The 12,595-nt window shown below is 40.5% G+C and overlaps 1 protein-coding gene across 1 annotated transcript; it reads right to left on the bottom strand.

Moving 5' to 3' along the window:
* Positions 1-1,611: 1,611 nt before the first annotated feature.
* Positions 1,612-3,989, bottom strand: LOC146614443 (serine/threonine-protein kinase pim-1-like). Its single transcript, XM_085376296.1, has 9 exons — positions 3,929-3,989; positions 3,299-3,535; positions 3,048-3,173; positions 2,830-2,924; positions 2,644-2,691; positions 2,341-2,559; positions 2,071-2,251; positions 1,814-1,984; positions 1,612-1,730 (listed from the first exon to the last, which is right to left on the bottom strand). The coding sequence occupies exons 1-9, from the start codon at positions 3,987-3,989 to the stop codon at positions 1,639-1,641; spliced, it is 1,230 nt and encodes a 409-aa protein (XP_085232422.1). The 3' UTR covers positions 1,612-1,638.
* Between the last annotated feature and the right edge of the window lie 8,606 nt (positions 3,990-12,595).

The following is a 12,595-nucleotide window of genomic DNA, read 5'->3' as shown; positions in this document are numbered from 1 at the left end:
AACTTAATTTAGTATTTGTTTTTTCATTTTTGTTTTTATTGTTTCCCCTTCAGTTTTGTGCTCATAACATGTTCTAATCTGACATATTATGCAGTAAATTATTTTTGCAATAACTTAACAGGCCATTGTGGGAGCCAACATTCACTTATCAAAGACATATTTGTATATTCTGTGGACTGCTTTATGGTTGTGTCATTTAGAAACATAAGCCACAACAGACTTCCACTGGAGAGTACTTAAAAATGTATTTTTATGTAAAGATCTTTTAATAACTACTATATTAAGAGAGAACCTATTGTTACATGGATTAATTGTACAAACTGTAGAGAAATAAGTTTAAGCGTGCAATTTTTTATTCATTTTTAACTGTATTAATGTTTTTATGTTAATACAGCCGCCTCATATCTGTTTCCTCAGTGTTTTTTAAACCATGTACTCCATCTATGAGTAAGAACAAGAATAAATTCCTTTCCAAATTTGTAGTTCTTTTTTCCAACACACAGATGCAGGTATTCTTTTGCACCAAGGCGTTAAAGAAATGCTAAGAAAAAATGAAAATACTACGTTGCAACCTGTGTGTGTGTGTGTTTATATATCTGTATCTATATAGATATAGATATATATGTGTATTCGTACCCTTTTTTCATCATCTAGTTTCCTGTGCCAGATCTTCTACTGATCCACTGAGGCAGACATGTAAAAAACATGAACTAAAGCATATTTCTGTATATAAACAGGACTTTAAATCTTTATCAACAGCTACTTTAGAGGAAATTCTTCAATAAACTGCAACCAAAGGCTCAACTCAGAGGACAAAACCCAACCTGTTATAAATAGTGTGACAGCAAACTTTCTCTTGTGTAAAGTTACAAATAGGAGTAATTATCCACAGAAGCTTTTATACATAATGAAGTTATAATTCGTCCTGTAGAAATTGTACATTTAAGCTATATAGTTCCCTCTGTGATAACTCTGCTATGAATGCCTCTTATTAACTTTTATGCTTTTACAACCCACTATGAGCAAACACTCAGCAACAGTGGGAAGGAAAAACTCCCTTCTTGAAGGAAAAAACCTCTGGTAGAACCTGGAAATCTGTCTAAACTAGTTGGGGGTTAGAGCAACAGATGCAAGTCTTCAGATCATTTGCAGTGTGACTGTCTTTGTGCACACTTTAACCTGATTCAGTTTTCTTATTTGTCAAAATGCACCATGGGTAAAAAAAACCAAAACAAAACAAAATAGTAATGAAGGAGAATCCTCAGCAAAGATGAATTAAACAAGTTTTATTTTGATCCAATTTTACTTTAAGTAAAACACATCTTTATTTGATGACTTTAATGTCATCAAATAAAGACAGTTTTGATGGAGCTCCTGACCCAGCCCAAGCTCTCTATGAAGACGAGGAAAAACTCCCCAGGGGGCCAGATCGATGGGAAGAAACCTCGGGAAAGCCCATTCAAAGAGAGATCCCCTTTCCTGGGATGGCTGGGGGGGTTACAGGAAGTCCGAAAAAGCTAATTTTTTATTTATTTATTTTTTAAGATTGACCCATTCCTGTCCAACAGAAAAAAGAAAGGAGGTTACCACAATGTATCACACTTATATGATAAGGTGTGAATTGTGTGTTTGTGTGTGTTATCTTAGCCAGGGGTGAAGCTGGAGCTCCTCCAGTGTTGGGCGCTTCTCCGGGGCTATAGTTAAACATGCCTCCAAGAAATTCTGGCATTCTTGAAAGAAAGAAAAGATCAAAAAGATGATAGTTCTAGTGATCCAAGGCATCAGTGAATCTGGAAGTGTGAAGTTTTCTTACCTGTGGACAGACGCTTTTTGATGCTCAGTTTCTTTGCGAGGAACCTCTCGGTACTAAAGTGCCGTGCATGAAGCGCTTCATACAACACCACTCCCATTTGCCACACCGTGGTGGGTCCACACCTGTAGCAGCTCCTCCTGTACCACTCGGGAGGGGTGTGAAGAGGAGTGCCTAACAAACAGACACAATTACAATTTCTTCTAAAACAAAAGACACAAATTGTTACATCTGTGAAAAGCAGGAGCAGAATATGTTACCATAGAAGACGCGATACAGAGATCGCTGTTTAACAAAGCAGCTCAGTCCAAAGTCAATGATGCGAACTCGAGGCACATCGGAGCCGGTCTCAATCAGAATGTTTTCTCCCTTGATGTCCCGATGAAAGATGTGTTTATCCTCAAGTTCCTTTACAGCATCAACTAGTTGCTTCAGAATGACCTGGAAAAGATGAAAAACACAATAATGAGTTAATGCTTTTCTGCCTTGATTGAATGCTGTACAGTCTAAGGCTCTCCCAGTCAACCTACCTTGGCCTTGTCCTCTGGTAAGGTTCTTCCATATTCTGCTTTGTATTTTTGCAGGTCCACAGCGGGGACAGGTCTCTCCAGCACCAGGATCAGCTCTTTGCCAAGGTCGAACCACTCCAGCAAGGACACAGGTGCTGATATTCCCACTGACCCTTCTGCTTCACCTGCAAGTTTAACCATAATGGCCACTTCCACCGAGAGCATCTTCCCGCTTTCATCCTGAAATATTACAACAAAGTGGATGATGAGGAACGCCGCATTCAATCCAGTAATGTAAAACTAATTCAAGTGTTGGACGCTTACCGCCACTTTGCAGTAGACTTTATTTTTGGGAATGTGTTTGATGGCAACCTAGAAGACACAGAGCATTGGTGAGCATTTCCTCAGTATGACATAATGAAAGGTGGAAACACAGCAGACGTCTCAGTTTACGATATTATCCATTATCTGCGTTACTGCCTGTCTTACTACCATCATCTGAACACTTACTGGAAAACGATCTTCTATCCGGTAGCCAGAAAACACTGCTCCGCAGCCTCCTTCTCCGAGCTGGTGCTCCTCCACATATCTGGCTTGGAATTCACCTGAACAGACAAAACAGCAAATCTTGTTTTATTACAGCTGTGACACAAATTACTCTCCTCTGTAGCCTAAATGTTCCTTTTGCCCTTCCCCTGAATATAAAACCCAAGCTGCTTGCTACTTACGTTTTTGGTCTGCCACTGATTTTTTGTCCTGGTCCACATTCCTTTTTTTTTTCTTGGGTGACTCTCTATCGTCTCCCATGGCCTTTCTTTTGCCATTTTTTGCGCACACCTGTTTGTTGTTCAAGTCTGGAGATGTGGAAAACACCAAAAGCACATCAGCTCACTGGATGATAGACACAAACACTAAACACCAATATCTTAAACCTAGCAACCACACTTAATCTACCCCCTTATTCAACTAATTAGCCTACCTTTACCAGAGTCCAACGAGGAGGATGCTTGCTCCTTGTCACCGCTCATATGGTCAAGAAGTTTAGCCCTCTTTGCTTTCTTTGTTGTGTCCTCTTCATCTTGCACAACCTTGCGCTTCACTCCTTTGACCACATCTGAGCTGGTGGAAGGACCAGCCTGCTCAGCGACCCTCCTCCTTTTCATTGGGGTCTTCTTTTCAGGACTGGCCTTTCTTTTAGCAGTCCTGCTCTTACGATCTATAAACGACAACAACACAGTGGTGAAAAAGAGTCCCCGACATCAAGACTGGAAGCAGTTTGATGGCAAAGAATTTGAAATTGCTTTTGCTTAAATGATCACAAGTTTAATCTTGGGATGAAAAAAAAAAACTGATCAGTGCGAGTTGATACTAGGTTTACTAAGTCTTAGATCTTGATGGCACTTGTTGGTCTGTTTTTACTGTTGAGTCCAAGAATAAACTTATTACATTATTTTACCAAAAGACCGGTAACCTTTCTTTGATTAGACATCTTGTATTAAAGCTATTTTCAATTAAACATATGATTCAATTGCTCCAAAAATGATTCACACAGTGTCAACATTTCTAGGATTTGGATTTTACCAGGATTTGATTTTATTATTTTACTTACCTTGATCTCCCGAATCTTTCTTATCGGCTGGAGTGGCAATTTTTCTTGTTTCCTTTTTCATTGTAATTTCGGAGACCCTTTAAAATCGAAAATGTAAACCGTAATGAGCTAAGATTGAGTTAATATTCCTTCAAATGTGCACCCTTCAAATGCTTGACTTTTCTAACTGAATTCTGTAAGTGAGCTTTATAAGTAAACTCTGGAAACTACGGCAACACAACATAGAATCTTGCCTTTCAGTGACTTCACTGACTGCCAGTAGTTCAAAGTAGTTTACAGAAAAACACTGGCAGACAAAGCCATAATATTTCATATAATTCAATCATTTCATATCAATTAAACAGTTTCTTTCATTATCTTTCATCATTTGTATAAAGACCTCATCTATGGATGACAGTATGAAGATTTGTGGTTGACCACACACATTATAATAAACACAGTGTCAGCTACATTGTCATCTGATTTAAAGTATTTATTATGTACATTTAACTGTCATGGTAGTGAGTCTGTGACCCAGTGTTTTGTGTTTGTTCATTTATATTCATTGATTATTCTTATGTATGTTTTTGGTTCTCTTTATTGTTTTCTTCTTGTGTTATATTCTTAGGCTTTAGGTTTCTGTTACTTTGCCTTGCCCCTGTGTCCCACGTGTCATGTCTAGTCACTCTTGTTTCCATGTTCCCCAATTTCTCCCCAGTCAGTCATGTCTCTGTGTCAACTCTGTGTCTTTGTAAAAGTCTCTTGTTTGCTGTTTTACTTTGATAGTCATGTGTGCTGTGTTAGTGTTTTCATGTCTGTGAAGGTTCTCAGTCATCTAGGTCATCGTAGTCTAAGGAGTTTGGAAAGAAAGCGTCTGGACTTGAAGTTGCTTGAAGATGTTTCACCTTCTCGGATGAAAAGAACTTAAACTTTGCTTGAACGTCTTCAAGCAACTTAAAGAAGTCCAGACGTTTTCTTTCTAAGCTCCTTAGACTATGTTAGTGTTTTCAGTTTTCCTTCCCCATGGTCTTGTTGTTTGTGATTTCTCGCAGCTGTGCTCTCATCCTGTGTCTTATTCCCTCATTTATCCCTCTGTGTATTTAAGCCCATTGTTTTCCTCTGTTTGCTGTTGGGTTATCTGTGTATCATCCATGACAATTAAATGAAATAGCAAATGCAACTACAATTTCAATGAGATTCATTCCTGGCATTCTACTGCGGTGGCTGAAAGTAGACACCAAGCATTACTGTGAGGAAATTTTTGAATCTCCCAATTTTCTTTTTTTCTGAAAGAAAGAAAGTTGGTTACTGTATCACATTTGTATGGCAAGATGTGAATTCAGTATGCGTGTGTGTTTGTGTCAGAGAGGAGTTTATCTGAGCCAGGGGTAAAGCAGGAGGTCCTCCAGCATTGGGCACTTCTCCAGGACTTTGTTAAAACTTGTTTTCAAGACGTCTGAAATGAAAGAAGGACAAGAGATATCGAGATGATAATTCCAGTGATCCAAGCGATCACATTGATTTTCTGCAAAATTTTCTTTTTGAGAGTCATTCGGCTGGGCAGGGGGTATAACACATCTGCAATGCAGCAACATCTGCTCTCTGGGCCTGTGTGAGAGTGTTATCTCAATGGCGGGAATGAGGATGTTGGAATTTGGCATCTCAGGCACCAACTCATCTCTTTCCTTAACCGGGCTCACCAGAGATTGGTTTCAGCCTCTCTCCATGCTTTAAGGAGGTTGAGTTGATAAATCTGACTGGCCCCTCCCCTGTCTGACCCTATCTCTTCATAGTCAACACCAATGTTCTCACCGTGTGACCATGAACGGTCCTTACCACTTGGCAAGTAATTTCGAGCTAGAAGAAGGGAGTAAGACAAGCACTTTATGTCCCTGTTAAAATACAACTACATTTTATCAAATATCACTAAGCAGTCCTTACCTTTAAATACAGCCTGGTTTCTTTCTCTTTCTTTCTATATCTCTGAGTGAAGTTAGCTCTCATTCTTTCTCTTCCTGTGAAATACAGCAAGTAGAGCTTTAGATAGCAACACACTGTGACACAGTTAGTGTTTGTTGAGGTGATAGAAATGCTGCATTTGAAATTACCTGACACAACATTTTACTCCCTTTTATGTTCACTCCTTTTTTTCTGAAGTACCGCAAATTATGGGCACGTGGGGTTGTTCTGGTGTTGTGCTAAAAATAAATAAATCAAAACTACAGTACATGGTTTGTTCTTTCATCTCTTTTTATGCGACATCCTCTACTGATTAAAACGCGACTGCCTTTCACTGTTTAGGCTCAAATCTCATTGTTTGAAGGCCTGCAGTGACGTGAAATATTAACTTCCCCCAAATGCGTTAAACCCAAAGTAACGAGTTTGTTTTGAAAATATACGGAGTGGAAACTACAGATATTTGTAGTTTTGCACGTCTTTCTTCCTCCACCAGAGGCCATAGGCGCTGTCGATCTTGTATGTCCTCCTGCGGCAACATCTCTGTGAAGCTGATGCCTTCTTGCTTGCAGGTTGAAGAATCTTTGGTGCGCCTCCACAATTCTTCTTTAATTCGCCTCTGTGTGAATAGAATAATGATGTTTCTGTTTCTGCCATCAACTTGTTTCCCTAAGCGGTGGACAATATCAACAGCCTCTTCTAAGTTCAAGTCAGGGGCAATCTTCTGAAGCGTTTGCAAAACCTTCACTCTAATGTTTTCGTCTTTGTCTTCCTTCACCCCTTTCAGTTTTAGGCACCACCTCATTCGGTAGCGCTCTTGTTCTCTCACTCTTCTTTTCAAGTCTTCGTTTTCTTTAAGCAGCAGTTCATTCGCATTTGCCAGTTTAACAACTTTCAGTTTGCAATCAGCTATCTCTGCAGCGTTAAACTCTACAGCCTTAGCCAAGCTGGCAACCATAGCTGCACTTTGTCTGTTTTGTTCCTTGATATCCTCCAGTTGTGCTTCAAATTTTTTGTCAAGTCCCATAATGGCTTCAAAAATAGTTTTATTGGAGATATCATCTTCCTTCTCTGAAGATTTTGTTCTTTTCTCCTCTGGCGGTTGTTTTCGTCTCCCTGTGAGGTGTCATGCCGAGCAGATGTCAGAATTGAGTTCAAGCAAAGTTGACTCTTTTGGTGATTACAGTTTGTCCGGGCGGGCTGTGCGTCTTATTTCATCTGCAGACACGTCGTTGGATGAGGAACAGCTCATGTTGGCATCAGTGGCAGTCAGGATGGCGGCATCTTCCAGAGGGAAGGTCAGGTCGCTGGTCTCTCTGAGCAGGACGCTGTCCACCAACAAGCCCGGTTCCACGGCTGGAGATTACCCTCCTCCGGCTGAAGCCCCCGCTTTTCCCCCAAACAGCGAGCCAGCAGCGGCGCCTCAGCGGAGACCCAAAAGCAGCGGCTGCTCCGTGCTCCTCTTCCCCAGTCAGGGCAGCCAGTTTGTGGGCATGGGCAGAGGACTTTTGAAATACCCCAACATTAAAGAAATGTTCACCATAGCCCAGAAGATCCTGGGTTATGACCTGCTGTCTCTGTGTCTGGAGGGCCCCGAGGACGAGCTGCAGAAAACCCCAAAGTAAGTGCCAGATAAATGTCTGGAAAAGGACAATAACTGCAGGTCCTGCCTTCTTAAATGTGGCCATTTTATCTTTTTAAAAAAAAAAAAAATACTGCTACAGTAATATTAATTTATATTTAAAATGTGCGCACATTATGTATGAAGGTGTGGATGAATGATGCTTGTTGTAAGAAAGCATTTTGAGTGCCCAGTAGAAGAGCATCTTTCAAATGCAAAGTTTCTCATTTCAACTTTAATTACTGCACATGATTAAGGCGATAAGAGTAAATAAGGCTTCCAACAGTGGTTATTTCTTATTATCATATCTTATTTTTATTGGTTTTATCAGTAGATTGTTGTTTCACTCCCACCAAAAACATCACCGTAAATAATCTTCTGATTCTGAATGACCATTTAAAAAAATAAACAAATTGTTCTGAGTTAATTTCAGTTACGGATGTATCAGTGACATAAATGATATATCGGTCATAATCGGGAGGCTGTTACATTTTTTTTTTTTTTTACTTGTTTTGACTTGTCTTTTCTGGGGCGATGAACTTTGCAGAAGGTAGAAAGATTTCTTTTTTGGGGTCTTTTTGTGCATTTGTACAGTGGCGTGTCTAGAAAATTTTTGTTGGGGGGGCCAGGTAGGGGCACAGATTTGGAGAAGGGTGGCAGATGTAATTGGCAGATAATGTTAAAAACAATTCTACCAACCGTTAACCATAATTCAATAACCCTGTAAACCTAATAACCGTAACCTTATTAGAATGAGATTTTAACCACTACGGTGCAAAGTGTTTAGATACTGTGTTGATTAAGTACAAGAGATACAATCAGTCAGTGTTTATTCAGCATTCAAGGACATCAATATTTGCATAGTATTTTTACTGACATGTAGTGCACATGTGTTTTGGGCAAAAACATTTTTGAATATTAAAATACGAACATTTTTAACATACAATTGGCAAATTAGCCAATTCCAATGCAAAACCAATGCCTGTTAAAAAAAAAAAGAAGATAATCTTCTCACAAACTGGTGTTTGATTTTGAAACAGGAAAAAAGTGGAGAAACAACTGAAAAGACTAATATTTGAATAAAACCTGAAAGCAAGTAAATACTTTATATGCTGCCTTACTTTGGTAATATTGAGAACAACACTGGCTGATGATGAAATGCAGTCAGCTGGCATGGTGACACTGCCAGTATTAACCTGCAGGGCTGGACTGGGACAAAAAATTGGGCATTTTCACTACAGATTGGCCCACCAGGTATTAAAGCCATAAAGCCTTTGAATGAAAACAAATGCTGTTGTGACAGTGATGTACAGTCTTTTTGGTATATGTATGATTTCTATACATTTTACGTCAGATAAAAACTTTCTTCGCAAGATTCAGATAATTATTTAATAAAAGCTAGATATTTTAAATGAGAATAAAAAAGAAAAGTATTTCTTTATGCCCTCCTCTCCCTGTTAATGCCCTACCTGGCCCCCTGGCAACACTTTGCTAGATCCGCCCCTGCACAGTTACCAGCTGTCAGCTGCTTAGAAAAGGATCCTGGTGTTATTTGTCTCTCAGAAACAGTTCATAACTTCAACTCATTCCTGTCACCTAAAAGGTAAACCTGTTTCTCCATCACCTGTTCAGCTCTGATGGTTCAGTAAGGACATCTCCTGGTTTCATCTTCATGTTTCCCTCTCACCACATATCCAAACCGACATCATGACCAGCAGCTTTACAGCTGTGGCTCCAGCAAACATTCTAACTAAATAAATTCTAACAACAGCTGATCAAGCTTAAACGTGCTGCTGCTGTTTAGCGCGACATCTGCTGGTTTCCTCTTTCTGGCTCAAAGTGGGTGATAAACAAACAAGAGAGACGATCAGCTGATCATTGATCAGTTTCATGATTGAAGTAGCAACAGGAGAGAGAGGAGAGAGAATGAGAAGAGAAGAGGCAGCTGTGCAGCGTAAAGACAGAATAACTCCAGTTTTGTGTCTTTTTCCATCCTAGCTGAAGTCCGGGACAAACTGCGTCTCTTCTCAGCTCAATACCAAACCCGTAATATTTTCTCTGAATGAGGGACCATTCCATTTTTAAGGAGCTGTTGGCAACTCTACTAACTAACCTTATGAATAAAGTTCACTATCAGTAACATCATAGCAACCGAACAGCTGTATAAACTCGTCATGCTAGCTCACGCAGTATGAGGTATTGTAACTGACTGTAAAAAGTCAGCACAACGAAAATAAACTCCACCTAAACTTGGTTTATATCTGACCCAGATAGACTGCAGGTCATAACTTCTTACCTGAAGTTCAGTTCACCTGACACTCGGACTGGTGGCCGCCTCGGGGCTCTCCTCCTGCCTCCCCTTCCCTCATCCACCTGCTGGCCTCTGTGGAAGCCCCGCCATAGCCACCACCAAACCACTGAGTTATTTTTACACATCGACCTGCATCTTATAACTCATAACTCTTATGTTAGCTGCCCTCAGTAGCATACTGTCTGAAATATTCGATGGTTGCAAAAATTCTTTAAGTGTTATTTTTTTCCTTGGTATTCTAATTTCACCGAAGTTTACTAAACTCAACAAACTTAATATTACTTACCGGGACATTTATTCTGTCCTCATTTTCTTTCACCGAAAAATTGTTTCCTGCAGTGTTGTCCTTCGTGCTTGGCTCTCCTACCTTTGCTAACGTGATGCGCATAGCGCAGAAGCCGATGCTGCATTCACTTACACTCGGATATCTGAGCTTCACCGTGAAAACATAATCGTACATTTGATATTTGATTGAATTTTATTGTTTTACCTTTGGGGTGGCACCTGGGGTGGCCAGTCTGGTTGGGGGGGTGGCCTGTGCCCCCCCAGGCCACCCCGCTGGACACGCCATTGAGCTACGGTTGTAGCCACAGCTGCCCTGGGGCAGACTGACAGAAGCGAGGCTGCCATATCGTGCCATCGGCCCCTCTGGCCAACATTAGTAGGCAAGTAGGGTAAAGTGTCTTGCCCAAGGACACAATGACCAGGACAGAAAGCCCAGGGATCGAACCGGCGACCTTCCGGTTACAGATGCGATTCCCAACCCCCTGAGCCACGGTCGCCCCGTATTTAGTTTTAAAGCAAGTTACAGGGCTTTTCCTGCCTTTCTGGAGGGATTATATTTCACTAAAAAACGATCTAATATGCATGTCCACATAATTATGCATTATTATAATTATAATATATTAAAATATATTAAATATATTTTAATATATTAAAAACACGCTGTATTTTAAAGAACATACATTAAGAAGCAGATTATATTAGATATATATTTTAAATAAGACAAAATGTGGATTTTACAGCAGTAAAATGATTGTATCTCTACAGTTTAAAGATGTAATAAGCTTTGCCCTGCACAGAGTGGATAGTGAAACAAATGGAATCATCATAAATACATTATTTCATATTTATTACTTCCCCCTCCTCATTGCTTTATTATTGCAGCTCTAGTAATAAATATGTAAGGATTCTGGATCAGCACAGTGATGCCCATAGTATATACAGTATTCTGAAGAAGGTCTAAAATATCACTGTGTGTGCGTGCATGTGTGTGTTTTATTTAGATGGATTTTTAAAAAAAATATTACTCATGATATAACATTATGCAGACATGCCTGGTAAGGACATGAGGAGGAAACAGCAGGAGCTGTGTGAGGCTACTAAAGGCAGTGCTATAACATTTTTCTGTCATCATTTTATTTTAGATGCTGGAGTTGTTAGGTGTGGATAATTAGATTATAGTTTATTGCAATAGCAAGTTGTGCCTTGTTCTCAGATAGACAGCAAGTGGAGAGTGATATATGAAATGATGGGATGGAAGGAAGAAGAGAAGCAAAGAGTGATTCACAGGCAGAGCCTAAGCGCTGTCACCAATCTTTGCATTTTGTTATTATCTCATGACACTTGTTTAATCAGCTACCATCTCTCCTGTGGACTTTTTAATGTCTACAGTCTCAGATCAACACAGCCCTGCCCTTCCCATATTAGATTCTTGATAAATGTGTGTTGTTGTTATTCAGCCTGGTTCAATGTGCCCCTTTTTAACTTTGAGCACCCGCCCCTTTAAACCTCTCTGCACGGCCCTGCGTACTGGTCCAGGTCTGTGTGGGTGAACATATTCCAGTCTGTGTTTTTAAATCTGTCCTGGAGCACTGCCTCTGTCCCCTCTGGCCACACTTTAATTGTCCTCACAGCAGGTTTCACACGTTGGATGAGTGGTGAATACCGAGGTGTGAGGAACAGGGAGAGATGGTCCGATTGTCCAATGTGGGGGAGGGGTGTGGCTTTGTAGGCTCCAGCCAGGTTGGAATACACATGGTCTAAAGTCTTGTCTCCTCTGGTGTGGCAGGAGACATGTTGGTGTGGTTGAGGTCGCCAGCAACAATAAAAGCAGCCTCGGGGTGTTTATTCTGGTGTTTGTTAATGGCTGCAGAAAGTTCTTTCATGGCCAACCTAGCATTAGCGTCGGGGGGGGATATACACGGCAGTGAGTATGATAGAGGTGAGTTCTCTGGGGAGGTAATAAGGTCTGCATTTGACCATTAAAAACTCCGCATTAGGTGAGCAGTGACTCTCAGTAGTAGTGGAGTTCATGCACCAAGCATTGTTAATATAAATGCACAAACCTCCACCTCTGGTCTTGCCGGAGGCATCTGCGGCTCGGTGTGTGTGGCGTCCTGCTAACTCGATAACATTGTCCGGGCAGCTGTTGTTCAACCATGTTTCGGTGAAAAACATGACATTTTTAATGATGTTATTCATAATAATAACATCATTAAAGGCAGTGCTGTTTTTATCACTGTACTGGAAAAAGTGCTCTTATACTAATAGTAAGACTTTAGGCTGACAGCATGCAGTCTGTTGGGCAGCTTTAAGACGGATTGCACTGCCCTTTGCCGCTTACAGGAATAAATGAGTGCTTGATCTGCCAGCAGCCTGTGTCAGTTTGAACCTGTGCTGGCCAGCTGTTTGATTAGAGCCTTTTCCACGTGGGAGTTTGGGCAGGTGCACAGCAGAGTAGATATTTTGGGCTTTTTCAGTGTTTGTTTGACAGATACACAGAGAAAGGACAGGAAAA

Source organism: Diplotaxodon limnothrissa, linkage group LG17, assembly GCF_057381915.1.
Source record: "Diplotaxodon limnothrissa isolate DT_005_m linkage group LG17, D_limnothrissa_male_GT1.1, whole genome shotgun sequence".
NCBI classification, from domain to species: Eukaryota; Metazoa; Chordata; class Actinopteri; order Cichliformes; family Cichlidae; genus Diplotaxodon; species Diplotaxodon limnothrissa.
Note: the sequence above shows the minus strand (reverse complement) of the source record. Positions and strands in the feature narration are given on the sequence as shown.